We start from the raw sequence: 27,450 nt of genomic DNA on the forward strand, positions 1-27,450 counted from the left end.
AGCTGATTGATTAAAGGGCTGACTATGAACTGTGCCCTGAACATGCGGAAGAGGTGTGGAAATGCTGACACTGTGGGCCCTAGTATCATTGATGGGCAGAAAGCAAAGTCTGCCCTGCATGAACTAAAGCTAATGAAATAACTTGGCAAAATACGTTACGTTACAGTTAAGTTGAACAATTGAAAAGCAACATGGAAATTTCATCATATGAATATGTGTCACTTATATTGTAACTATTTAAGGACAGTATAAGTATTCTATTGTAACCATTGGACAGTATTAGTGTGAATATTTGTAACTCCTATTGTAACTATTCAAGGACAGTATTAATATTCTATTGTAACTATTGAAGGACAGTATTCGTGTCCAAAGGTGCAACTTCTTCCATTAATTCCCAACCATAAAGGAAAGGATAAAATCCAGAGAGGTGATAGATTGTTCTTGCATAATCAAAATTTGAAAATGGGTCAAGCTTCCTGTCTCCCTCTGTATGGCTTTATAGTGAAGCAAGTAAACAGCAGGTAAAATGAGATGAGGGTCAAATCTTGATCTGTGCCAGCAGGTGAGCATTTCTGTTCTGTGTTTGTTCTCAGAGAACAAAGGAGGCGACACACAGTGCAAGATCATTTTACAGCAAACAGTGACTTACGATTAACACTTTCTAGGGCAGTTTACTGTTTGGACTGCATCTATCCCATAATACAAGTTCATCTAGAAAGAAATATTGATAGGTAGATCATTTACTTTATTTAAAACCACCTTTCCTGATAGAGAGGACTGGATTCTCTGGTATTACAATGAAGTCTGTCAGGAGAAAATGACCCCTGAAATGCCAATAGAGTATGCACACTCAGTCAGGGAGAGAAAGTAGTGAGGTGAGTGTGTCTTCCCCTTTCAGATTGTTCTTTCAAATTACTTTCTAGTTTTAAGAATAACATTATCTGTGTAGAGTGATGACAAGACTTGTCTGATTACTTACTGTATTATTATTTGTTATAAAATGCATGGTTCATGGTTCATGTCTTAGGATGATCTTAAGAAGACTTACAACTTCGCACACGTATTGTGTTTATTGTATTGTGAAAAAAACGCAAAGCTGGGGCCTAAGGCCTAAGTCAGAAAACAGTAAAAAGTTGAAGGTGTGGCTTCATTCCATTAATTGCTGAATAATTCTGAATTCATTGCCTACCTCGTGCCATTGTGTATTCACCTGTCAAAGAAAAGGAAGGTGCTTAGGAGGTCAAGCATCACTGAAACCCTTCTGAGGTGTCTACTAGAGTACTCAAGTACTCAACAGCTAGACTTCATTTCCCTCGGGATAAATAAAGTAAAGTATCCTTCGCACATCAAGTCAGTGTAAAAGAAAACCTGTGGGAAATTTAACACTGCCATCAAAAATCTTTTTTTCTGACGAATTCAAAGAGATTATTCCGTAGATACAGTATCATCTTTCAGAGATATTATTCAGTAGATACAATGTCATCTTTCAGAGGAATTTCTCACTAACAAACAGGCGTGGTGAGAGAGAGAGAGAGACAAATGGAGATGTAACCTCCTGAGAACCAACCCATAGACTCTCCTCTCCTCTGTATTTGACATTTGTTTTTCGTGCATACACTCTTAGTCTTTTGAGCTATTCTGTACATTTTTCTTGGTTCCCAGGAGGATATTCACAGGTATCAACTGATACACACTGGTGGTGTCGCTGCACAAGGAGACAGATACGTGACACATTCACACTGATATCAGCATTTCACCTGCGTATGTGTGCCTCAAAATAATATTATAAGTGTCTGACAATATGGAAAGGATCCCTGCAGAGACAGACCTGCTATTAGCATCAGGTCACCACAGACAGCACCTGACTCTGAATCGGACTCGGGCCAGTCCTGGGTTGGCTTGGTTCGGTTGTAGTCCTCCACTATCTGGGTAGCGCTCTACTCTGACACAAACATGACCTGTAATGACGCCAGTACAGTCCTCACTGACCATTTAAAATGCCTGTAGCATGATAGTCTTTTAATGCCATGGCAACTAGACAGCCGTTCTGTGTGTGTTTCTTTATGTTACTCTGAAGGGTGAGGGAGAGAGGGGCAGAGAGGATGAGGGAGAGAGGGACAGAGAGGATGAGGGAGAGAGAGAGAGAGGCAGAGAGGAGGAGGGGGAGAGAGGATGAGGGAGAGAGAGAGAGAGGCAGTGAGGATGAGGGAGAGAGAGAGGGGCAGAGAGGATGAGGGAGAGAGAGGATGAGGGGGGGAGAGAGTGGACAAGTACAAATATAATAAGATGATTAGATAGCAGAGGCAGGTTTAGTCAGAGAAAAAGAGACTGAGACTGAGATAACACATTTAGCCCACAGGTAAAAGCAACAAATGGATTAGATAAGGAAGCACTCATATGCACTCACACACACTCACACCCACACACACCCACACACACTCACATATACACTCACACACACACACACACATATATACACACACACACACATATGCACACACACACACACTTTCACACACACATATACACTCACACACACACATATGCACTCACACACACAACGCCAAGCACCGGGGTCCATTTTAAGGGCTCCAGTTTTTGCTGCTTGGCTAGTGTAAGTGGGCCTTGTAAGAAATTCTCAAAATAAAGACACACCTTAACAGGACTGCTGCAGAATCTGCAATCTGATAAGTACTCAACACCTCTCTCACACACACACACACACACACACACACACACACACACACACACTTCTCTTTGTGCTTTCTCTTTTATAAAACGTTGAATTCGAGGTTATCCCTTAAATCAGTGTGATTGATTGTAGTGCCCAGATGAGAAACAGTTCTCTCCATCTGTTAGCATGAGGGCCTAGTGGTAGAAACACACACACACACGCACACACACACACGGACACACACACACACGGACGGACACACACACACGGACATACACACACACGGACACACACACACGGACACACACACACGGACACACACACGGACGGACACACACACACACACGGACATACACACACACGGACACACACACACACGGACACATAATATCCAGATGACGAGCAGCGGTTCGGTGACGCTTCTTTTGACACAAAACAAGGCCGTCACCGCCCTGGTAAACCATAACAAAGGCAACCAAGGCCTTGGATAGGTGTGTGTGTGTGTGTGTGTCACCGCCCCAGTAAACCATAACAAAGGCAACCAAGGCCTTGGATAGGTGTGTGTGTGTGTGTGTGTCACCGCCCTGGTAAACCATAACAAAGGCAACCAAGGCCTTGGATAGGTGTGTGTGTGTGTGTCACTGACCTATTAAACCATAACAAAGGCAACCAAGGCCTTGGATAGGTGTGTGTGTGTGTGTGTCACTGACCTATTAAACCATAACAAAGGCAACCAAGGCCTTGGATAGGTGTGTGTGTGTGTGTCACTGACCTATTAAACCATAACGAAGGCAACCAAGGCCTTGGATAGGTGTGTGTGTGTGTGTGTGTGTGTGTGTGTGTGTGTGTGTGTGTGTGTGTGTGTGTGTGTGTGTGCAGTGCCGCCGCTCCCATAACGCGCACTACGCGCTGTGCGTAGGGCACCAACTCCTGTGGGGGCACCATAAAATAGGCAACTGAAAAATCATCATAGTTATAATAATTATAATGCCGATATTATTTCATATAGAAATATTAGGCACCGTTTAGGCATGTATATCACAAAACAGGCTGAACAAGAGATATATTTAATTGCTCAAAAAAAGTTACGTTGGTGCCCCCCCCCCCCCAAAAAAAAAACACACTCAACTTCCCAAGCTGTGGGTGCCATATATATGGTGCCCTTTCCTATCTCAGTGGCCTGACGAACTTTGACAGTAGGCTAGGTCAACTTTTCGAAAATGGCCTCAGAAAGACAACCGGTGTCAGGGGCAGACAAAAGAAAGAGAAAGAAACTGCGAGATGATGCCCGGGCCGTGCATCACTTCCGGGTAAGTCCATGTGTAATTATTGTTAAATACGGGAAATGTGCTGCTAATTTAATGGTTAGCCTATGCATACACCTCGAACTAGCTGACGTTATTGCTAATGTTAGCACACTCAAATATGGTATAACTTAGGTGCAAGTAGGGTTGCCAACCGTCCCGAATTGTCCGGGACATCCCGAAATATTATGGGTGATTTTGATTTGTCCCGTCAGGGACAGCTCCAGTCCCGTATTCCAATCACAGCCTTTTTATTTGTATCCGTGAAAAGAGAAAAATATAACAGTTAAGTGTAATCTGTGCCCTGGAGACAAGCGCCTCTCAACTGCACTTGACTCCACAAGCATTTGTTACGCCAACACGAACAGGTGAAACTTGTAGCGAGAGATCATCATGCCTCGACTGAAGGACAGACTTCCCCAACTAAAATAGAGTATCTTAAATCACGATTAAATTGGAAGCTTGCACATTGACTACTGGTTGTTTTCATATTTCATATCAGCATTCTTTACACATAATGAACTGGTGTTAATATGTGTGAATATGAACTCATGAATATGAACTCGTTCATACGAAGTGTCACAGGCACCAATTATAATTGTAGAAGTTAAATCGAGGAGACTATAACATTAGCTAGATAACTAGCTATCATTTCATGCAAACGGAAATCTTCCATTTAAATCGTTTGTTATTAAAAGTTTCCTTAGCTAGCTAACCATAGCCTTAGCTAGATAACCATAGCAACAAGGAATCGCAACTTTAGCTGCAAAGTTATGGATCTGACAAGAGGTAAATAGCGCCCCCCCTTGACCCATCTAAAACAATGTTAAAACTGTGGCCAGGCAGTGAACTGCAACCAGTCTGAGTTACATAGGACGTTGAGGCCCTGTTTGAAATGGGTTAAAATGCTACGAATGATGTTCTGACTCTGATTCTGATCGGAGCGCGGGCCAAAAAAAATCGAGCGTGGGCCCCAAATTGGGCAGCCTTGGTCTAATGCTATTTCAAGAAAACAACATGAAATTTGAGAGAAACTTGTAATAATTGTCATGACTATTACTATGAACAATACATCCAAGCAAGTACAGTAGTGGTTTGCCAAAATTACACTGAAATGAATCTGTTTATGGTATGGCTAATGAAACCTTGCGATTTCCATTATTGTTGGTCAGCTGTTGGCGTGTGCGCACACCTGGAAGACATTTTTTTTCTCTGAGGGGGGGGGGCATCATAAAGGAGTTATGCTTAGGGCACCAAAATGGCTAGTAGCGGCACTGTGTGTGTGTGTGTGTGTGTGTGTGTGTGTGTGTGTGTGTGTGTGTGTGTGTGTGTGTGTGTGTGTGTGTGTGTCACTGACCTATTAAACCATAACGAAGGCAACCAAGGCCTTGGATAGGTGTGTGTGTGTGTGTGTGTGTGTGTGTGTGTGTGTGTGTGTGTGTGTGTGTGTGTGTGTGTGTGTGTGTGTGTGTGTGTCTCACTGACCTATTAAACCATAACAAAGGCAACCAAGGCCTTGGATAGGTGTGTGTGTGTGTGTGTCACTGACCTATTAAACCATAACAAAGGCAACCAAGGCCTTGGATAGGTGTGTGTGTGTGTGTGTGTGTGTGTGTGTGTCACTGACCTATTAAACCATAACGAAGGCAACCAAGGCCTTGGATAAGTGTGTGTGTGTGTGTGTGTGTGTGTGTGTGTGTGTCACTGACCTATTAAACCATAACGAAGGCAACCAAGGCCTTGGATAGGTGTGTGTGTGTGTGTGTGTGTGTGTGTGTGTGTGTGTGTGTGTGTGTGTGTGTGTGTGTGTCACTGACCTATTAAACCATAACGAAGGCAACCAAGGCCTTGGATAGGTGTGTGTGTGTGTGTGTGTCACTGACCTATTAAACCATAACGAAGGCAACCAAGGCCTTGGATAGGTGTGTGTGTGTGTGTGTGTCACTGACCTATTAAACCATAACAAAGGCAATCAAGGCCTTGGATAGGTATGTGTGTGGGAGGCCACTGGCAGCCTGCCATCTGCTGTGAGGAAGAGGTTCAACAGTTTCTGTAGTTTAAATTGTAGTAACAAAAAATGGCTGTTTCTGTCATCTTTGTAGTTTAAGAGAGAGAGAGAGAGTGTTTTATAGAAAACAACTGTTGAAACAGTAATTTTCTACTGTTTATTTACAGTTATTGAGGTAAACAGACTCAGTTCTATCTCTGTAGGGTTCCTTTCCATGTAGCCAGACACTTATAATAACATTACGAGCCTGAGACCAAAGTGGAGCTTTTTGGCAGTCAGACATGACGCAATGTTTGGCGGAAACCAAACACTGTGCAATGTTTGGCGGAAACCAAACACTGCACATCACCACAAACGCACCATCCCCACTGTGAAGCATGGTGGTGGCAGAATCATGCTGTGGGGATGCTTCTCGGCAGCTGGCCCTGGAAGGCTTGTAAAGATATAAGGTGAAATGAATGCAGCAAAATATAGGAAAATCCTGGAGGAAAATCCGATTCTGTCTGCAAGAGAACGACGACTTGGGAGAAGATTTATTTTCCAGCAAGACAATGACCATGACAATGATGATACAGCAAAAGCTCGGAGAAAATGGTTCAGTGGTGGAGTGGTCGAGTCAAAGTCCAGACCTAAATCCAATAGAGCATTTGTGGCTGGACTTGAAAAGGGCTGTTCACGCCCGATCCCCGCGCAACCTGACAGGGCTTGAGCAGTTTTGCAAAGAAGAATGGAGTAAAATTGCTGTGTCCAGATGTGCAAGCCTGATTGAGACTTATCCACACAGACTCAGTGCTGTGATTGCAGCCAAATGTGCATCTACTAAATACTGACTTGAAGGGGGTGCAATACTTATGCAATCACTTATTTTACATTACATATTTTTATTTAATTGACATTACTGTGTAGAAATCTGTGTTCACTTTGACATTAAAGAGGGTTTTTTTGTCATTTTTTTTGTCAAAATATTGACCATGATTGATTTATAAAAGCAAAAAAAGGGTAAAACATCCAAGGGGGTGAATACTTATGCAAGGCACTGTAAATGCTCTTTGAGGAACTGAGGATCATACTTTGTGGAAGCGTTTTGAATTGCAATGCGTGATGTAGATTGGAAGGCGTGAGGTAAATTGGAATGCATGATGTGTGGCCCAATGTGGAAATTCCCCTCCCCTTTCTTCACATCTGTCAGTGCATAATTTAAAATAAGACGTAGCGGTTTATCAGTCAAACCATGAAAACATTTGCAAGCACTGCCGAGGGGTCTTGTTTTGTCCTGAAGGGATTTATTTTTACGATAATGACCGGCGGACTATACATTACCCCGCTTATTATACGGTTACTTGCCAAAGCGATTGAAGACATTCCACCAAAATACCTATTTTTAATGATTTAGATGCCGTTTCGTGATTTCCGCTAAGAAAAAATTGTTCTTCACGCAAATAGAACTTTAAAGTTTCAGGTGTTGCTTAGCATCCCATTACTTGCTGACTTCAAGTTACAACGACTTTCCTTTAAGTTAAATGACCAGGCTACTTGCGGAATGATATGATAGATGTCAATTAGAAGCACAAAACCCGTTGCCAATGTCAGCGGTCATACATTTTTCGCAATGATCAATATAAAGAAATATCAGACCCCCGACCGTTGGGGTTTCTCATTTTGGAACTTTTTGGAACATTCTGAGGAGCCGTATAATAATGCACTATTATTATTATACACAATTCTGTTCGTCCCGTCGGGATTTATTTTCCGATAATGACCGCCAGACTATACATGGTCCCTTACATTACTTCTATTCTACTGTACTTTATTTAGGTTGGAATTCATTGTAATAATACATTTAGCCTAGTTCATGGATTTAAATGGAGACCTCAGCAATTGTGATGTGAGCATTTGGCGTAATAGACGAAGAAAATGATGAATGAAATTAAAACACACACACTCACACTCACACACACACATACTCACAGTCACACACTCATTCAGTCACACTCACTCATTCAGTCACAGATGCATGCATGTCTGTCCTTGATTACTCTATCATCAGACACAGTCACACACACACACACACTCATTCAGTCACACACACACACACACACACACTCATTCAGTCACAGATGCATGCATGTCTGTCCTTGATTCCTCTATCCTCTTTGCATTCTTTCCTTATTTGAGTGTGATTGTAATATGTGTGGTTGTGCACCAATTCCTTCATGGTGGTTAAGGGGCACCCTCTGCTGGTGATCATTGGAACTACTTTATGTTGCTTTTAGGCCAGAGCACCTCCTGGAGGCAGTGCTCTTAAATATTGTGCCTGGTGTTGTGTGAAATCGTTCTTATACTATGAAATGTTTCTGTGAGCATGTAAAGAATAATATCTATATGGTCTAGAACAAAAACATCTATAGGACTTTTAAGACTTTTCTTTGTACTGTCATTCATTCATTAATTTGTTCATCTATCATTACAGCAAGTGAAAACGTGTGATCAGCTGTCTGTTTTGCTGATTTTAAAGGTTTTCATCCGTCCATCTATCATTACAGCAAGTGAAAACGTGTGATCAGCTGTCTGTTTTGCTGATTTTAAAGGCTTTCATCCGTCCATCTATCATTACAGCAAGTGAAAACATGTGAAACTTGATTTTAGAGGACTTTATTGGTCATGTGTCATGAACACAAATAAAAATGTAGCCACTTATTTACGACAAAAAACACACACACTTACTCAGACTCGATATATAGCAATATTAACAACAAATAAGAGAAAAAAAAAGAACATAAAAAATCAATAGAAGATAACTGTGAATGTGTGAATAACACACACACTCACACACACCCTCACACACATTCAGGGTCACTCCTCTGGAGCTGGCTGCTCTCCTCCACCTGTTTCTTGTCCGGCCGTCTCAATCAACTCTCTGTACTGGCTCTTAAAAAAGCCCGCCTGCAATCAAAAACAACAACAACAACAACAACAAACCCATAAATAATGAACCAACTGTATCAGCAGCTCATAGATCTCCCATGACACATGACTCCAGCCCAGCCCAGGGTCGGTGCTGACCCGGGGGCAGGATAGATCTCCCATGACACATGACTCCAGACCAGCCCAGGGTCGATGCTGACCCGGGGGGCAGGAGCTCTGTGGGCCGTTTGGCTCTCTCACCTTCACAAGGCCAGCAGTGATGAGAGCGAGCAGGACCAGCCCGCCCACGGTTCCCCCGATTATCTCCTTGGTGAAGTTGGGGACGTCATACACCTCCACCACAGTCTTGATCTGCAGTAAACAAACACCAGCCAATGTATTGTGTGTACACATTGTGAACAAACAGGAAAGAAATCACCAGAAATACAAACATTCATTTTGTGATGTGTGACAGTATCCTGAGCTGGTTTATAAGGGCCCTGATGTGTGACAGTACCCCGAGCTGGTTTGTAAGGGTCCTGATGGGAGGGTTGATGTGTTACCTTGGAGACGGGAGGCTGCTTCCTGGAGTCAGAGAAGTAGATGTATTTGTTTTGGTCGTACTCCATAGTCGCCTCGGTGACCAGATCGAACTGAGCTTCTTTGAGTCCAGTCTATGAGGGAGAAGAGGAGGAAAAACAAGAAAACACTGAAGTTGTTTCAGTAATATGTAGTCTTGCCTTGCCAAACGGGGGTGGACATCTCTAAACCAATCCAAATGCCTCCTGAAGGCAGAGCCAAAGTCACACCTGGCTTCATCCGACTAATTTACTTGAGCTGGAGTCTCTCTCCAGCTGGACTGGACACACCTGACAATCATCATTGGATACATTCATTGAGAAGAATCATATGGAAATATGGAAATCAAATTAAATACCAGTTTTGAATCCTCCAGAGCTCACGATTCCTGAGATGTTGAAAAAATGCGCTATACACATGGCTATAGAACAGTTCTGATAAAGGATGGAGAGGAGAGGATGAAGGAGATAGAGAAGGAAGGAGAGAGGAGGAAGAAGATAGAGAAGGAAGGAGAGAGGAGGGAGGAGGGTTTCATACCAACCTTTTCAATCCAAGCAGAGCTCAAGTTTCCTGAGATGTTGAGGAAGCGATGACTGTTCTCACTCAGGAAGACAAGACATGTAAACACTCTACACGTGGCTACAGAACAGTCCTGATAATGGAGAGAGAGAGAGAGCAGGAGGGAGAGGAGAGAGAAGAGAGAGAGAGAGAGCAGGAGGGAGAAGAGAGAGAGAGAGAATAGGAGAGAGAGGAGAGAAGATAGAGAGAGAGAGCAGGAGGGAGAGGAGAGAAGATAGAGAGAGACAGAGCAGGAGAGAGAGTACAGAGAAGATATAGAGAGAGAGCAGATATAGAGAGAGAGATTAGGAGGGAGAGAGAGAAGATAGAGAGAGACAGAGCAGGAGGGAGAGTACAATGTATGATATATAGAGAGAGAGCAGGGGGAGAGGAGAGAGAACAGAGAGAGAGCAGGAGGGAGAGAGAGAGGGAAAAAGAGAAGAGATCAAGAATGAGGAAGAGACATGAACACCTAGTCATTCCACACACACTAACACTCTACACGGTCACCTAGACATTCCACACACACACACACACACATTAACACTATACACTGGTGGGGCGAGATGGAGGTGTGCACAGGTACACTCTAACCCCATGGTCACTCAAGTGAGAGGGAGATGTGCACAGGTAGACTCTAACCCTATGGTCACGGCGGCTGGTGGCTTTGTCTCTACTCTGTCGCTTGTCTGACCATGGGGCAGGAGGGAGATGTGCACGGGTACTCTAGACCATGGGGCAGGGGGAGATGTGCACGGGTACTCTAGAGTCTAGACCATGGGGTTATGGGGCAGGAGGTGCACGGGTACTCTAGACCATGGGGTTATGGGGCAGGATGTGCACGGGTACTCTAGACCATGGGGTTATGGGGCAGGGGGGAGGTGTGCACAGGTACTCTTAAACCACATGTGGTCCGAACCACTCCAGAGACATAAACACAGTTTCACCGATATAAGGAAGATACACTAGCCTGACGATGTCATACTCATAATTCTAGTCAGAATATGAGTCTGATATCGCTCCATTGGGCTGTGATTATGGGGCGTGTTTCAACCGAACCAGGAGAAAAAATGCCTCTTCGCTCAATTGGTTACCTACAACCAATCAGAACAACGTAGTATGTGAACAGGGGCAGCTGATACATTACACTTTTACCGGATCCCGTAGGAAGGAAGGCAAAAACATCTTTTCGATTGACAAATGCCTTAATCGCGTTTCTCTGTTCCTCTTTCAAAATGAATGCACTGTCAATGTCTAAATGGACTCGAATCTATACATTTCAGCTCTCCAGCGGCAGCCATGTTTGTTGAAAACGAATTCAACTCGCGTGTTGGTGACGTGGTTGGTTACTTTATTGTTGATCATCTGTCCATCATCGTATAAAGCCCGCCTTAACAATTTGATTGGTACGGCCGATATCGAGCCGCAGATAATTTCTCCTCAATGGAGTAATGCCAGACCGAACTTCCCAACCAAAAAATGTGTGGGCGGGGCTAAGTTCGGTCTGGTATCCAGGCTAAAGATACACGTGAACGTATGAAAGTAAAAACAATGGGAAACTCACCAAGGTGAGATCCTTTTGCAGTTTCTTTATGACATCTCCTGCAGGCTTGACGTCATTGTAAGTATTACATCCAGCAATCTGGAATAAAACATACATTTTAACAAATGCACGAATGAGGTCAATGTGAAGTAAAACACAAATTCTCCTAATGCAGATAATAGGTCAGTAACATGTTTGTTCAAGTCTCTATAATCTTGGACTTGGACTAATTTGATCATACAGGTTGACCTAGGTGCATGTTTCAAATGACTAACTTTCAACAAAGAGGCCTACTGCTGATGCTGAGTTTGAAATGGGCAGCCATTTCTTCTCGTTTATTTATCCTGCATCAGAAATCAGAGCCTATCATATTCCTGGTATATTCAGCAGCCACACTGAAACCTTCCCAATGTCCTTGTTACCATATGTAACCTTCCCAGTGTCCTTCAGTTACAGTATGTAACCTTCCCGGTGTCCTCCAGTCAGTACCATATGTAACCTTCCCAGTGTCCTTCAGTTACAGTATGTGACCTTCACAGTGTCCTTCAGTTACAGTATGTGACCTTCACAGTGTCCATCAGTTACAGTATGTGACCTTCACAGTGTCCTTCAGTTACTGTATGTAACCTTCACAGTGTCCTTCAGTTACAGTATGTGACCTTCTCAGTGTCCTTCAGTTACAGTATGTAACCTTCACACTGTCCTTCGGTTACAGTATATTACATAGCGCCAATACAATACAATAGTTTCAAGGTGCCATACAGAGACCAGGGCCTGAAAACCCCCTTAGAGCAAGCACAATGGTGACAGGGGCAAGAAAAAAAACTCCCTGTTAATCAGGAAGAAACAGAACCACTGCACATAAGTGTGTGTGTGGGGGGGGGCACATCTGCTTGAGGTTGGCTCCTCCTGATAGCTGATGAGACAAGAGGCAAGGATCTGGCTGTGAACCGACTCAGTTTTGGCCTAGAGATTTGGCCCAGGCGTCTGTTGCTCTGTTGCTGTTCTCTCATGTTAGCTTGCTCTCTCTGGAACAGATGTGAGAGAGGCACCCTTACCCTAACTCTATCTAAGATTGTTTACCCTAATCCTATCTAAGATTGTTTACCCTAACTCTATCTAAGATTGTTTACCCTAATCCTATCTAAGATTGTTTACCCTAACCCTATCTAAGATTGTTTACCCTAACCCTCTCTAAGATTGTTTACCCTAACCCTATCTAAGATTGCTTACCCTAACCCTATCTAAGATTGTTTACCCTAACCCTATCTAAGATTGTTTACCCTAACACTATCTAAGTTTGTTTAGCCTAACTCTATCTAAGATTGTTTACCCTAACCCTATCTAAGATTGTTTACCCTAACCCTATCTAAGTTTGTTTAGCCTAACCCTATCTAAGATTGTTTACCCTAACCCTATCTAAGATTGTTTACCCTAACCCTATCTAAGATTGTTTACCCTAACCCTATCTAAGATTGTTTACCCTAACCCTATCTAAGATTGTTTACCCTAACCCTATCTAAGTTTGTTTAGCCTAACCCTATCTAAGATTGTTTACCCTAACCCTATCTAAGATTGTTTACCCTAACCCTATCTAAGATTGTTTACCCTAATCCTAGAGGCATGTCTGTCTGTGCGTCACTGTCACCTTCACACTATCCACATCTGTCCAGATGTCCTGCTCCTCCAGTCTGATGGGCACCTTCACAAACACAGTCACCTGCAGGTCCCTCCAGACACTCACCACCTGGGGGAGAGGAGGAGAGAGGGAGAAGAATATAGTCGGAGAAAGGAGAGAGAAAGTGAAAGAGGGGTGGGAAAAGAGGACGGAGAGAGGAGGAAAGAAGGAGATTGAGAGAGAGGAGAAGCCCGAGACGGAAGACAAAAAGAGAAAGAGAGGGAGGTAGAGGAGTGGAGTGAGGGAGTAAAAAGAGAGGTAGAGGAGTGGAGTGAGGGAGTAAAAAGAGAGGGAGGTAGAGGAGTGGAGTGAGGGAGTAAAAAGAGAGGGCGGTAGAGGAGTGGAGTGAGGGAGTAAAAAGAGAGGGCGGTAGAGGAGTGGAGTGAGGGAGTAAAAAGAGAGGGCGGTAGAGGAGTGGAGTGAGGGAGTAAAAAGAGAGGGCGGTAGAGGAGTGGAGTGAGGGAGTAAAAAGAGAGGGAGGTAGAAGAGTGGAGTGAGGGAGTAAAAAGAGAGGGCGGTAGAGGAGTGGAGTGAGGGAGTAAAAAGAGAGGTAGAGGAGTGGAGTGAGGGAGTAAAAAGAGAGGGCGGTAGAGGAGTGGAGTGAGGGAGTAAAAAGAGAGGTAGAGGAGTGGAGTGAGGGAGTAAAAAGAGAGGGCGGTAGAGGAGTGGAGTGAGGGAGTAAAAAGAGAGGGCGGTAGAGGAGTGGAGTGAGGGAGTAAAAAGAGAGGGCGGTAGAGGAGTGGAGTGAGGGAGTAAAAAGAGAGGGAGGTAGAGGAGTGGAGTGAGGGAGTAAAAAGAGAGGGCGGTAGAGGAGTGGAGTGAGGGAGTAAAAAGAGAGGGCGGTAGAGGAGTGGAGTGAGGGAGTAAAAAGAGAGGGAGGTAGAAGAGTGGAGTAGAGAGCGGGACAGGGAGGGGGGGGGGGGGTTAAGGGGTCTTAATTATGGAAAATAACCACCAGAGGGGGGATTTAAACTGGGTGCTTCAACCCGCCACCCAGAGAAAGGGTTCTTCCACTACCTGTAAACCCAGAGAAAGTGTTTTTAAACTACCTGTAAATCCAGAGAGAAAGTGTTTTTCCACTACCTGTAAATTCTGCTGCACTGGATTGGCCAAGTTGTTCTCACCAGCAGTGAAGTTAATGTAGTTCGTTGAGTCCTCAAACCTTGAGGAAGTGAGTTACAAATGAATGACACTTGCACCACTGGACGCACCTGTTTGCTTATTTATTAAATGCTTACAGAGACATGGAACTTGGAAATGTTACCAAAACAGTCATACTTACAGGCTCATTTGATATGTTTGTTCGTGTCAATAAATACATATTACATTTTTATGAAATATTATTTAGTATTTATTATTTAGGAAAATGTCCGTTACACACACACCTTTTTATGATGACGTAGATGCTGTACTTGACTCCGATGTCTCTGGTTCTGGAGGTGATGCTGTCTAGAGCGTGCTCTCCATTCCCACTGTAGGGCAGAGTGTGGGTTACAGTTCTCTACAACAGTGGGGTCGCCAAAAGTTTTTTGGGGGTCGCGAAATGATCTTGCTGCCCTGTGCATCAACATATTAGGCTTTGACATGCTGTATAGTCTATCAGAAATGGTGTTTTCTACATCAGACTAATATTGTCTCAGCAAGTGGTCTCATCATTCAAGATGAAACTGAATTTAGACCTATAATATCCTGTCAAAACGTGTGGGGGGTCGCGAGACTTGGCAAATGGATTTTATGGGGTCCCCGGACAAAAAGTTTGAGAACCACTGCTCTACAACATTACCCTTCCCTTACTCCTGGCTCAGAAGTATGCGTTGATACGTCAACGGATCCCAATTCACTTTGAATGGGGTGACGTCATCCGTTGCCAAACTGAATTGTGGTTCCGTTGCGTTCTGTTGCGTTGCGTTGCTCGTACCAGTTAAAAATCAACTTTTCGAGAGGCAGCGCAGGCGCTAGCCAATAAATTCACATTTATGCTAATATCTAAAGAGCGCGACCAAACTCTTTTTTTTGCTTACAAGACTTTTTTTTGCTTACATTTTTTTTAAGTTACCGAGAGGTAGACACTGTATGATGTAAAAACCCCGTCATTGTAACTGAAAAATACATCTTAGGGGATTTTTTAGGTGTCTGAGCCAGCTATCTAATGTTAGCATGCTAGCAAGGTAACTACCCACAAGGTAAACAGCTCGCTAGCGGCGTGATTGGTTGTTGACATGTCAATCTCACTATAAACATCTCAGTTATCAACACAACCCCATGTGCCAGAAACACCCTCCATCATCCGTCAAGCAACGCATACGTCTGAGCCAGCCGTTACACAACACCGCTGTTTCTCTGACAACATCATAAGCCCCTTTGGTTTCATGGTACTTTAAAACGTCTCTGCTCTAAACCCCTTTAATAAGGTAATTTTACGTCATGGGAGAGTGTTTATGGAACTGTACACGTGTGTATGGTAGTGTTTGTAGACACTAGATGTCTGAGACATTAACCCACTGAGATATAAATACCTGTCTGCTTTTGCTGTGAAGTTCACGCGTTGGCCTAGCTGGCCGTTGGTGTCGATGCCATACTGAATCACAAACACTGCCTGGAAACAACAGCGCTAACATCAGTATGGGAGTCTACTGATTCAAAGGACATGAGGGTGTAGGGGATTATCTATCTGTCTGTCTGTCTGTCTGTCTGTCTGTCTGTGTGTGTGTGTGGATTAGAGGATGGATACCCGACCCGAGCCCGTCGGAACCCGTCGGGACCCGACGGGTCGGGCTGGGTTTGGACAAATATTTAGAAATTATAATCGGGCTCGGCTCACATCAGGGCGATAATGCATTGAACATTCCATATTTTAGTCAATGGGCCTCATTCTCGAACGCAGTTAAGAAGAATTTAAGAGGAATTTCTTCTGAATTGGATTTAGGACAACATTTGGCATTCATGAAAGTTTTCTCATCTGGGATTTGCTCTGAACTTCAGAAGACTTTCCGAACTCGAAATAGCAGTCGTAACTCGGCCAGAGTTTTCTCAAATGCGATTCCTTAAAAAACCACAAGATGTAGTATTTATTGTTACACTAGGTCTCTATTGCTCGTAGCTTGACTGTTCTATCCCTTGTACGTCGCTTTGGACAAAAATGTCTGCTAAATGACTAAATGTAATGTACACGAACACTGCTGTTGCTTTCGTGTAGATTCGGTCGATTCCGACTGCACACGTGACTACGGTTGCGTGCCCTTATAAGGAGCTGGCAGGGCGTGTATGTATGCAAATTCAGGAGCACGAGAACGCGCTTTCAATTTAAGAAAACTCTTCCGGGGGAGCACAGCCCAGAAAACTTCTGCTGCGTAGGACCACATTTTCAAGCGTGCATGAATTTGGCGGATGTCTTTTGCTTACGTTGTTTTTCCGAAGCCCGTAAGAAACATTTCAGAAGAAACTTCAGAAAATGTTCGAGAATGAGGGCCAATGTGTCTGCTTCACATTATGCAGAAGTTTGTTTTTGAGAATAAAATAAATAACATTTAGGATTACAGCCTTCTTCCCGTGGCGGGAATTTGCTTAGGTCCTAGCTGTGACAACGCAATTACAGGTGGCAAAATGGCATTACGGAGGAAGTTAAAGAGAAACTGTCATCTGGAGAGTTTAAAACGATACTAAACGAAGGGAAATCTACTGTATGGAGATATTTCTGCTTAGTAGTCGATGCAGATTCTAATTAGGCTGTTGGATATGTCCAATGTAAGAAGTGTGAAGTTTTAGTGAAATATGATTGATGCAATCCTCTGTCTCCACAACAACATGGATTAAACCTTGATGGTTGGACTATGTAGATAGTTTTTCAAGAAAAAAAAAGATCTTCAATGGTAAGACTTGTCTGTTGTGCATCCTTTGGTTTAGCATAACGTGAGTTTTATTAAGGCATAGCATGTGTAATGTGTGGGCTATTTCATTCCGTTTGTTAACCTTTTCTGCTGTCTGTCTCTGACCGTAGTTGGAGATTGCAGGGGAGCATTACATGTTTTTAACTTTGCGGTTAATTCCCTTTCCTTTCCATCTGCTGCTGGTTAGGAAATAAATGCCCACTGTATTCTTTCAGAGGATTTATTCTTCACACACTGGTTAACACTGTTACAGCACATACGTTTTTAGCTCCTGTCGCTAAATCCAAACTATTCATAAGCATCACCGTTCTCTCCCTCTGTAGCACACCCACCCTGTACGTGCTACTCTTAAAGGAGCCGCACCATTTTACAACACGTTCTTGCAATGTGAATCATTTAATTTAAATATGCTTATTGGCCTTCTTGTGCACGCTTGTGCGTTTAACAGCGCTTGTTTGTGTGAGCGAGCATTTATCTGTTGATGCCCAAGTTTAATAAAGCCAGGCTATTCATAAAAAACGTACGTAAATGTGGCATTAGAATGAACAGTTGAGAAATTGATTCCGTCGGGCTCGGTTCGGGTTTGGAAAAAAATATTTGAATGGCTGTCGTACTCGGCCCGGGCTCGGTTAATACTCTGTCGGACACCGGTCGGGCTCGGACAAAAAAATTCGGCCCGATCCATGCTCTAGTGTGGATATGTATGTCTGTCTTTCTGTGTGTAAAATCATTCTGACAAAGTGAAAATATAAATAAAATAAAAATGAATCAAATGTTAGAATAGAGGAATATATGTATCAAGAACTGGTTCTGCGCTGATCTGCTGACCTTCTCGCCGGTTTTGAAGACGGGCCTGCTGATGTCACAGGTGCTGAGTCCGGGGCTGAGTCCATCCTCGCTGTCCAGAGATCTGCACACCACCCGACCCTGCTCCACAAACACACATACAACTCACACACACTCACTTGGTCCCTCTCTCATTCACTCACTCACTCACTCATTCACTCACTCAGTCGGTCCCTCTCTCATTCACTCACTCTCTCACTCACTCTCTCATTCACTCACTCACTTGGTCCCTCTCTCATTCACTCACTCACTCACTCACTCACTCGGTCCCTCTCTCACTCACTCACTCACTCTCTCATTCACTCACTCACTCTCTCATTCACTCACTCAGTCGGTCCCTCTCTCATTCACTCACTCTCTCACTCACTCACTCACTCACTCACTCACTCACTCTCTCATTCACTCACTCAGTCGGTCCCTCTCATTCACTCACTCAATCTCTCATTCACTCACTCACTCTCTCATTCACTCACTCACTCATTCACTCACTCACTCACTCACTCACTCACTCACTCACTCACACACTCAGTCGGTCCCTCTCTCATTCATTCACTCGGTAGGTCCCTCTCTCATTCACTCACTCACTCATTCACTCACTCACTCATTCACTCACTCACTCGCACACACACTCGGTCCCTATCTCATTCACTCACTCACTCACTCACTCGGCCCCTCTCTCATTCACGCACTCACTCACTCACACACCCACTTGGTCCCTCTCATTCACTCACTCAGTCGGTCCCTCTCTCACTCACTCACTCTCTCATTCACTCACTCTCTCGTTCACTCACTCACTCACTCACTCGGTCGGCCCCTCTCTCATTCACTCACTCACTCTCTCATTCACTTACTCACTCTCTCATTCACTCACTCACTCGGTCGGTCCCTCTCTCATTCACTCACTAACTCTCTCACTCACTCACTCGGTCGGTCCCTCTCTCATTCACTCACTAACTCTCTCACTCACTCACTCGGTCGGTCCCTCTCTCATTCACTCACTCACTCTCTCACTCTCTCATTCACTCACTCACTCTCTCACTCACTCAGTCGGTCCCTCTCTCATTCTCTCACTCACCTACTCACTTGGTCATTCACTCACTCACTCTCTCATCTTGCCCCCCTCACCTGGTTCTTTTTGAATGTCCTATATGAGAGTCCGGGGGGGTAGGTGAGGGAGATGTGGGTGTTGTAGGAGTTCTCCCCTCTGTTCTCCACCATGACGATAATACTCAGCTCCTGTGTGATGCCCACCGCTATGTCTGTGGACCTGACAAAAAAAACATCCAGTGTAACATCGTCTAATACATGCAAACATGGATAAACAGAGAGAGGGATAGAGAGTTCCTACCCTGAGAAGTTGAAGTCAACTTTCAAGTTGTCAACACAGACTTTGTCCTTCCCGCAGTCGATTTCAAAATCCAGCTGCAGAAGTCATCAGCAAGGAGTAAATGGTTAAGAAAAGTGCCAGACTGGAGACTGGATTCAACCCCAGTCAGGAATACACCCAAAGAGCAGCTGACTGGGAACAGGACCAGGCTGCACCTTTAAGAGTTCCCTCAGGAGAACCCAGGCTGCACCTTTAAGAGTTCCCTCTAGAGAACCCAGGCTGCACCTCAGGAGAACCCAGAACGGGTCCTTTAAGAGTTTCTTCAGGAGAACCCAGAACGGGTCCTTTAAGAGTTCCCTCTAGAGAACCCAGAATGGGACACTCACCGTGTGAATGGTGCTGGTGTGTGACGAGGGGGACAGAATGGGCTTCAGGTTCTCCGTCTGTGGGACGGGGCGCCCCTCAAACGCAAAGGACAAGCTGTTGGACAGAGGGCTCAGGATGTCCTCTGGGGAACACTGAGCGAGAGGGAGGGAGCCTGTTATTGCACAGCATGACCACTAGAGGGAGCCTGTTATTGCACAGCATGACCACTAGAGGGAGCCTGTTATTGCACAGCATGACCACTAGAGGGAGCCTGTTATTACACAGCATGACCACTAGAGGTATCTACTGTAGCGACACATTTCAATATGCGACACATGTTTCTGATAAGTTCCTGTGTGGGTGTGTGTGAGCGTACATGTTTCTGATAAGTTCCTGTGTGTTTGTGTGTGTGAGCGTACATGTTTCTGATAAGTTCCTGTGTGGGTGTGTGTGAGCGTACATGTTTCTGATAAGTTCCTGTGTGTTTGTGTGTGTATCTGTATATGTGAATATTTGAGAGTGTGTGTGTTAACCAAGTGTCACCTCCACAGAGAAGGTCTGCTCTGTGCAGGTGTCCCTCTGTCGCAGAACAATCTGTCCAGCCTGGGAGCGTCTCTTAGCGCCGAACGAGGCGCGGAACTGCAATCGGGTCGCATCCAGCGTCAAGTTGTATCTGAGGGACGCTTGCAAGTCTGGGGAAAATCAAACAATAACAACCTCATGAAATGCATGTGCTTTTTGAGTTATACAGCCCAGTCCACTCTTCAACTGGATCCGCCCGAGTTCTGATCCTGAGCTCCTGGGCTTAATCCATCCCATAATCAGCTGTATCTACAACTATAATGGTGGGAACAGTGGAACTGTGGTTGGACTTACCCAGCAGGGGACTTTACCCCCAACCCCAAGGTAAGGCTAGAAACCTGCTGACGGCCAGTAAAACAACAACAACAAACAACAACAAACAGACTCATCTGGGTGGATCCAGTTGGAATGAATGTTATCAGGCTAATCCTACTCTCTCCACCACACAGACCTAAACTGAATGAATGTTATCAGGCTAATCCTAATCCTACTCTCTCCACCACAGACCTAAACTGAATGAATGTTATCAGGCTAATCCTCCTCTCTCCACACAGACCTAAACTGAATGAATGTCATTTATCTGTGTGTGTGTGTGTGTGTGTGTGTGTGTGTATGTATCAGGCTAATCTTACTCTCACCACACAGACCTAAACTGAATGAATGTTATCAGGCTAATCCTACTCTCTCCACCACACAGACCTAAACTGAATGAATGTTATCAGGCTAATCTAATCCTAATCTCACCATCACACAGACCTAAACTGAATGAATGTTATTCGGCTAATCCTACTCTCTCCATCACACAGACCTAAAGTGACAGGAGACTTCTTCTTCATGGTGAAACAGATTTTGGCCACGATTGTATTAGATTGAGTGCAGTCCGAGATGCTGGTGGGGATCTTAGCAGGGTCAAAGGTCACTTTGGTTTCTATGGAAACGATGGGACGGGATCTGGGGGGGGGGGGGTCATAAACACAAGGGGGGGGGGGGGGGGACAGCCGTCAGTCACATCTTTGAGCAGTGGAGTAATAACTAAATGAGTGTGTGTATCATTTCTGTGTTCTTGGTTATTGTGTTAATATAATATATTAATATCAATGTGTTTGTGCATTTATCTGTGTGTGTGTGTGTGTGTGTGTGTGTGTGTGTGTGTGTGTGTGTGTGTGTGTGTGTGTGTGTGTGTGTGTGTGTGTGTGTGTGTGTATGTATGTGTGTGTGATGAAAGAGAAAGAGAGAGAGAGAGTATGATGTATGATGATCACCTGAGCAGCAGAACTTCTCCTTTGGACCCGACTGCAATGTCTGGCAGTTCATCTCGGCTCTGATCCAAAGCAGACTGGGCCACAGTCAGGCCGAAGAACTGCAGTCCGGACCGCACCGATGAACCCGCTATCCTCTAGAAGATGAGACATGAGAAGCCAAGAGGCCAACTGTGATGTGGTTTTGATGCAGTGCCAGCCAACTACTGAACACATCATTTTACAGTTTGTTTACAACTGATTACACTGCGTCTCATTTCCTCTCCTCAAAACTCTACACATAATTCACAAAATTGCACACACAAAATGCAAAACATCACAAATATTCAGCAAAATGAAATACTGCAATAAAAACTCAATAATCCCTTTTCTAATCTAATCTATTTTTTGTGTCAAATGGTAAACAACTATTTATAGAGTTAGACTTCTTCAATCCCTAACTACTCACTGAAATGATAAATCTAAACACTCTGGTCTTTGTTTGGCTAAAGCCTTTTGCAGTGCACTTCATAGAGCAATCTGACAACCAAGACTGAATATATAAACACACAAATACTACACACAAAGTTTTACTCTGTAAACTAAAATGTTGCACACATACACACAGTGCCCTTTTTGCTTTTTCAGTGCTGGAGTAGAATGTACAAAATACAAAATAGTTTACCTTAAAAAAAGTTCATTATAGGAAACGGAATACAGCTATAAATATAACACATACATGCAAGGCCATTTAGGCTGCAAAACAGCATGGAGACACCTCATACTTAACACATTAAAAGACTGTGACCGTACCCAGTCTCCCATATGTGTCACAACAACTCATCAACATCACAACCAATGGCCTCCTTTGGAAGTGGTATGTGTGTGCATGTTTTGCATTCTGAAGGGCAGTGCCTTAAAAAAGTGGCTGATCAAGGGCTGATCATTGTCTCTTAGAAAGTGAACTATGTGTGTAATGTCTGGCAAAAGCTGAAAACCAGACAAAGGCTGAGAATTAGCTTATTGGTTTGCAGATTTAGCGTTGGATTTTGCTGTTCAAGTGACAGGTTTCAGAAATTGTTCAAATGTTGTGTGTAGTCACTTGAACGTTTTGTATATTGCTATTTGATTTGGTTATTTGGTATTTGATTTGGTTTGTATATTGGTATGCATCTCTCTTTTGGTTTCTCATTCTCACTTCCTGTCCCTCTATCCGACATTAATCCCATCCTCTCTTCAACTTCAGCTGTCTTACTTTCTTCTCTCTCTCTCTCTCTTTTTCTATCTCTCCTTCTTCTCCTCCCTCTTTTTCGCTCTCGCTCTCCCTCTCTCACCTGTGAGTATTCGGGGTTGACTCCTCGTCTCCTCCCGTTGAAGATGTACACGCTGCCCTGTCCGTCATCCTCCAGAGGAGCTCCCACTGCCACGTCCCTGATCCCATCCCCGTTCAGGTCTGCCAGGCTGGCCAGAGACGAGCCGAACCTCCCCCTCTGACCCTCCATCCCCAGCAGGGACACACCAGTGTCAGACACCACACTGTAGAAGTACTGCACGGGGACAAACCAGCAGAGATACACAGGTGAACGATGGTGGTGAGCAAGAAGAAAAAGAACATGAAGATGATGATGGACGGACGGACAGACAGAAAGATACTTTAGCGGAGATGTATGATGAGGAGTAGATGAAATGTATTCGGCATAGTATTATGACATATTTTACTGAGTATCTCTTATCATTATGCACATCATGCTCACTTCCTGAGGGTTCAAATACAGCACTGGACTTAGCATCTCGACATCACGGGTCACACAAGCATAACGTATACAGGTCAGAGATCAGAGGTCACACAAGAGGTCACCAGTGGAAAGGGATACCTCTGTCTTGAACTGGTAGACAAAGACTTTGCCCTCTTGCTCGTCTTCCATGTGCATGGGAGCAGAGACCAGAATCAGGTCAGAGATGTCGTCTCCGTCTGTGTCTACCGCACGCACCTCCGCTCCAAAGTAGGAACCAATCTGTCCTGGGGACTGGGAGTGACAGTGAAGGGGACAGAGAAAGAGGGAGCACATACACATGAAATGGAGAGAGAGAAAGAGGGTGAGTAAGGGTAAAAGATAAAAAAAGAGAAATGGAGAGGGGGAGGCAGGGAAGAAATGAGAGAGAGAGAAGAGACAGGGACAGAAAAGAAAAAAAGAAATGTATAGGGTTAGAAGAGGAGTATGAAAATAAAGACATGATAGAGACAGAAAGCAAGAGTAAAGGATCACTGATGAAGCAAAGGAGAGATTAAGCAGTTATATGGGATTGGTGACGTCACATATCACGCATCACACAGAGGTGATGGAACTGATGCTGCACCTGTTTCAGAGTCTGTTTGATGTTGCTGTTGTCGCCATTGACGACCATCACCAGGCCCTTGTGTTCGTATCGCGGCGCCCCCAGTATAATGTAGTTCCTCTTGTCTCTCCAGGCCACGTCCATAGAATAACCTGCAAACACACATACAAAGACACTCAAGCTTCTCTACAGAGATCTGAAGGTCCACTGAGGCGTATGGTAATACACTGAGAAATCATTACAAAATATGAGTAACAAATAAAGATTACAAAACAGATTTGGCTCTCTTTTGGTCCCTTATTCTGAATAACTGTCAAAGGGAATGAGAGTTGTGTCTTGTGACAGGGATGTGATTCTGAAGGAAAAGATTGGATGGTGGAAGCGTGGAGTTGTCAGTATGCATACAGTGAGTCTCCACATGTGTGTGACGCTTGTGTGGTCTGGATATTGGATGGTGGAAGCGTGGAGTTGTCAGTGTGCATACAGTGAGTCTCTTACCCAGGTAACTGTCAGGTAACATCGGATCAACTTTTACAAAGTTGGGGTTTAGGAACCCAGCAGATTTCTGGAGAAACCCCCCCGTCCAGCCGTATGCTCCCACGGTCCCAAGAAAATAATTGCTCTAAAACACAAAGAACAAGGAGAATAAGGACCACACCATCTTCCCTCGTCCGTGTCTATCAATGTTGTTTGAGGACTTAAGAAACTGCTTAGTTTCAGAGAGCAATATTAGTGTCTAAGGTAGAGTTTGTAATGGCTGCAAAGATGAGATTTGAAAGATTTGTAATATTCCCTGAAGTGTAGGAGAGAAAGATTGATCCTACTCAGCTGTAACCAACAGGCCTCTGCTACATTTTTTTTACAGAATTGTAACGTTCTGTGGGGAACCTTTACAAGTTCCAAGGGTTCTGTTCATGTGACATGTCAGAGAACCTTTTTCTCTACACTCACAGGGAGGGAACTGTCTCAGATCCGGCCCTGAGCTGATCCCTAAAAGGTGCAACATGGGTCATGTAGTCATGTCAACATGTAGTTTTTATTGCACAGTGAAAACAGCCTTTACTAACACTGCTGTGCAATCTGTTCATTATTGTTCCAGCACTTTAAATGCATCTTGTCTCTTGTCACTAAAAAGTAAACAAATTAATATACCCAAACACCTGAAGCAAACAACTCCTCACAGTTCCATCAAAATTACACAATCATGGCAGCTCTGCAAATATTTCTACTTTTGACAACAAATTGACGACCAAATATTGTAATTATATAATATTATATAATTCAAATTGACATGCTGCTAAGCCAGCGTCTTGCTGGACCCTGCTCTGGCCAGAGCAAAGGAAGGAGGACCGGACTGTGAGGTGTGAGACAACAGAGACAAGAACCGAAGGAGAACTGGACTGTGAGGTGTGAACAGAGACAAGAACCAAATGAGAACCGGACTGTGACGTGTGAGACAACAGAGACAAGAACCGAAGGAGGACCGGACTGTGAGGTGTGACGTGTGTGAAAACAGAGACAAGAACGTACGGCAGGGGTGGACACATATGCTGCGCTGAACCCGCTCTGAGCAAACTCCATCTGTGTGGCGTCGCCTGTGGTTTGTGTTCCTGGAGGCGAAAGAGAGGAGAGATCAAGTCATGATGGGCCATTACACTGGAAAACGGCTGACTTTGGACCCTATTGGTTCCTGGTTCTGATCCACACCTCCAGCACATCATACATTCCATTACATCGCAGAAGCGTTATGTGGACAAAACAATCAGTCAGTAGCCCAGAATGATCCTAGCATAGAGCAGTCTGCTTCTCATGCCACAAGAGTACATATGTAGGCCTAGGACATTTATTTCATGGACAGAATTACTTTTGTCTACATTAGAATTTATTTCATTGTCCAGAATTGACAATAGCACAGAATGTGTTGTGTCTACAAGGGCTCGCTTCACTCGAGGCCCCACATCTACTAAGAATCACAAGGTACATAAACCTGTTCTACACAATTTGAATTGCATACATAATTAAATCCTACTTGTGTGGCTATACCTTCTATGGCGATAATGTTCTTCTCTAAAGTGCTACTGATCTTCTCCAGGGCTGCAAAGCTGTCCACTTTAAACACATGCTCTGTTGCTGATGATGCAATTTTGTTGAGCTCCTCTCGCGCGCTACGACGTCGAAAAGCTTCTCCAACCTGTCATAGAGGGAAGGTCAAATCTATATGTTGATATCCTGGCCTGGTACCAGGCTTCCCTAGACTAAGTCGCATACAGCATAGCCTAATGTATCTAGGGTACAATGAGCCAAATGTCGCCCCATGTCAGTACATATTGTTACACATTGCTAATTATAACATGTACTCTAATTCTAACATTCACTCAACCTGTACATATTGTAACAACACAGGCTTATAAAAGGAGAGTACTGTAATAATAAATGAATTAAGCCTCTTGAGCCTCTCAGCCATCTTTTCGACTATGTTTCTCTGGTGATGCACGTCATGGCTTACCCCTACGGCATATCTGATGATGTTCTTGGCGTTGGCCCGGGCTATGGCGGAGGGAAGCATGATGCCATCTTGTGACTCCCCGTCCGTGATGACGATGAGGATCTTGTTGGCCTGAGGTCGCGCTCCTCCAGAGGGAACAAACAGCTCATTTCTGCAGACAGGAAGCAGAGAAACAAACTCTCAGACTGGGTTAAACAACGTGAGGGTAAGAAAGAGAAACAGACTCTCAGACTGGGTTAAACAACGTGAGGTTGGGAAGAGAAACAGACTCCCAGACTGGGTTAAACAACGTGAGGGTTGGGGAGAGAAACACTCTCAGACTGGGTTAAACAACGTGAGGTTGGGAAGAGAAACAGACTCTCAGACTGGGTTAAACAACGTGAGGGTAGGAAAGACAGGGGGCGCTAGAGGGGAAATAAATACTAGATTCCGTTATTAGCGTCACTGGTGGAAAAACCTTCCAAATCAATAACTGGAAGGTATACCATCTAGATTCTAGAAAGTCTAGAACAAATTGAGATGTAAAAATATAGATTAGTTACATGTATACCAGGTGCACTGGTATTGTGCTTGTTGAGGCTGGTTGCAGGGTTGGGGAGTGAAGGGTTACATCTACCTGTGTCTTTTGAGCCAATAATATCAACAGCAATTCTGACATGTGCTGTGATGACAAGCCACTTTTCATTTGTTTGGTTCAAGTCAAACAGACGTATGTGCATGTTATAAAATGTAATGCTAAATTGTCATTGTGAAATTATTAAATAGGCTATGGTGAATTGATAAAGCCCAGCACAGTTCAAACCACCAAAGTGTAATCATTGCCGTAGAATGGTTTAGGAAGTAACTAGTGACATGTAAAGGAGTTATGTAATTACATTACAAAATAAATGTAACTGTAATCCGTTATAGTCACTGAGAAAAAATATGTTATAAAATTACAGTTACTAATCTAAATGTTGGTGATTACAGAGGTGTTACATCCGCATATATTGTTTTCGGTAAAAAGCTTAAAAGCTTCTATGGAGAGTATAACATTAATTCTGTTGATTTGCATTCATTTGGCAATAAGCGTTACATTTGACCATTGCATTCTTTTCCATCTTAGCCCTTTCC

General features: G+C 44.0%; 1 protein-coding gene across 3 annotated transcripts in view; it reads right to left on the reverse strand.

Annotated features, from left to right (window-relative positions):
• Positions 1–8,622: 8,622 nt before the first annotated feature.
• The window catches only part of LOC105909093 (integrin alpha-X-like), a 31,841-nt gene continuing 13,013 nt past the window's right edge, over positions 8,623–27,450 (reverse strand). For all 3 annotated transcript variants that reach the window (XM_031568100.2, XM_031568108.2, XM_031568114.2), the window contains 23 exons: positions 26,338–26,488; positions 25,875–26,022; positions 25,362–25,441; positions 24,330–24,453; positions 23,853–23,983; positions 23,369–23,521; positions 22,829–23,041; positions 21,519–21,652; positions 21,065–21,207; positions 20,218–20,366; positions 19,695–19,826; positions 19,330–19,403; positions 19,107–19,248; positions 17,964–18,062; positions 15,765–15,844; positions 14,634–14,720; positions 14,332–14,410; positions 13,219–13,317; positions 11,592–11,669; positions 10,011–10,121; positions 9,454–9,564; positions 9,152–9,262; positions 8,623–8,929 (listed from right to left, as the gene is read on the reverse strand). In XM_031568100.2, the coding sequence (XP_031423960.1) occupies positions 8,840–8,929; positions 9,152–9,262; positions 9,454–9,564; positions 10,011–10,121; positions 11,592–11,669; positions 13,219–13,317; positions 14,332–14,410; positions 14,634–14,720; positions 15,765–15,844; positions 17,964–18,062; positions 19,107–19,248; positions 19,330–19,403; positions 19,695–19,826; positions 20,218–20,366; positions 21,065–21,207; positions 21,519–21,652; positions 22,829–23,041; positions 23,369–23,521; positions 23,853–23,983; positions 24,330–24,453; positions 25,362–25,441; positions 25,875–26,022; positions 26,338–26,488 (2,719 nt within the window). In that variant the 3' untranslated portion in view covers positions 8,623–8,839. The remainder of the gene's footprint in view (positions 8,930–9,151; positions 9,263–9,453; positions 9,565–10,010; positions 10,122–11,591; positions 11,670–13,218; positions 13,318–14,331; positions 14,411–14,633; positions 14,721–15,764; positions 15,845–17,963; positions 18,063–19,106; positions 19,249–19,329; positions 19,404–19,694; positions 19,827–20,217; positions 20,367–21,064; positions 21,208–21,518; positions 21,653–22,828; positions 23,042–23,368; positions 23,522–23,852; positions 23,984–24,329; positions 24,454–25,361; positions 25,442–25,874; positions 26,023–26,337; positions 26,489–27,450) is intronic.

The sequence above is a fragment of the Clupea harengus genome, chromosome 1, assembly GCF_900700415.2.
Source record: "Clupea harengus chromosome 1, Ch_v2.0.2, whole genome shotgun sequence".
NCBI classification, from domain to species: Eukaryota; Metazoa; Chordata; class Actinopteri; order Clupeiformes; family Clupeidae; genus Clupea; species Clupea harengus.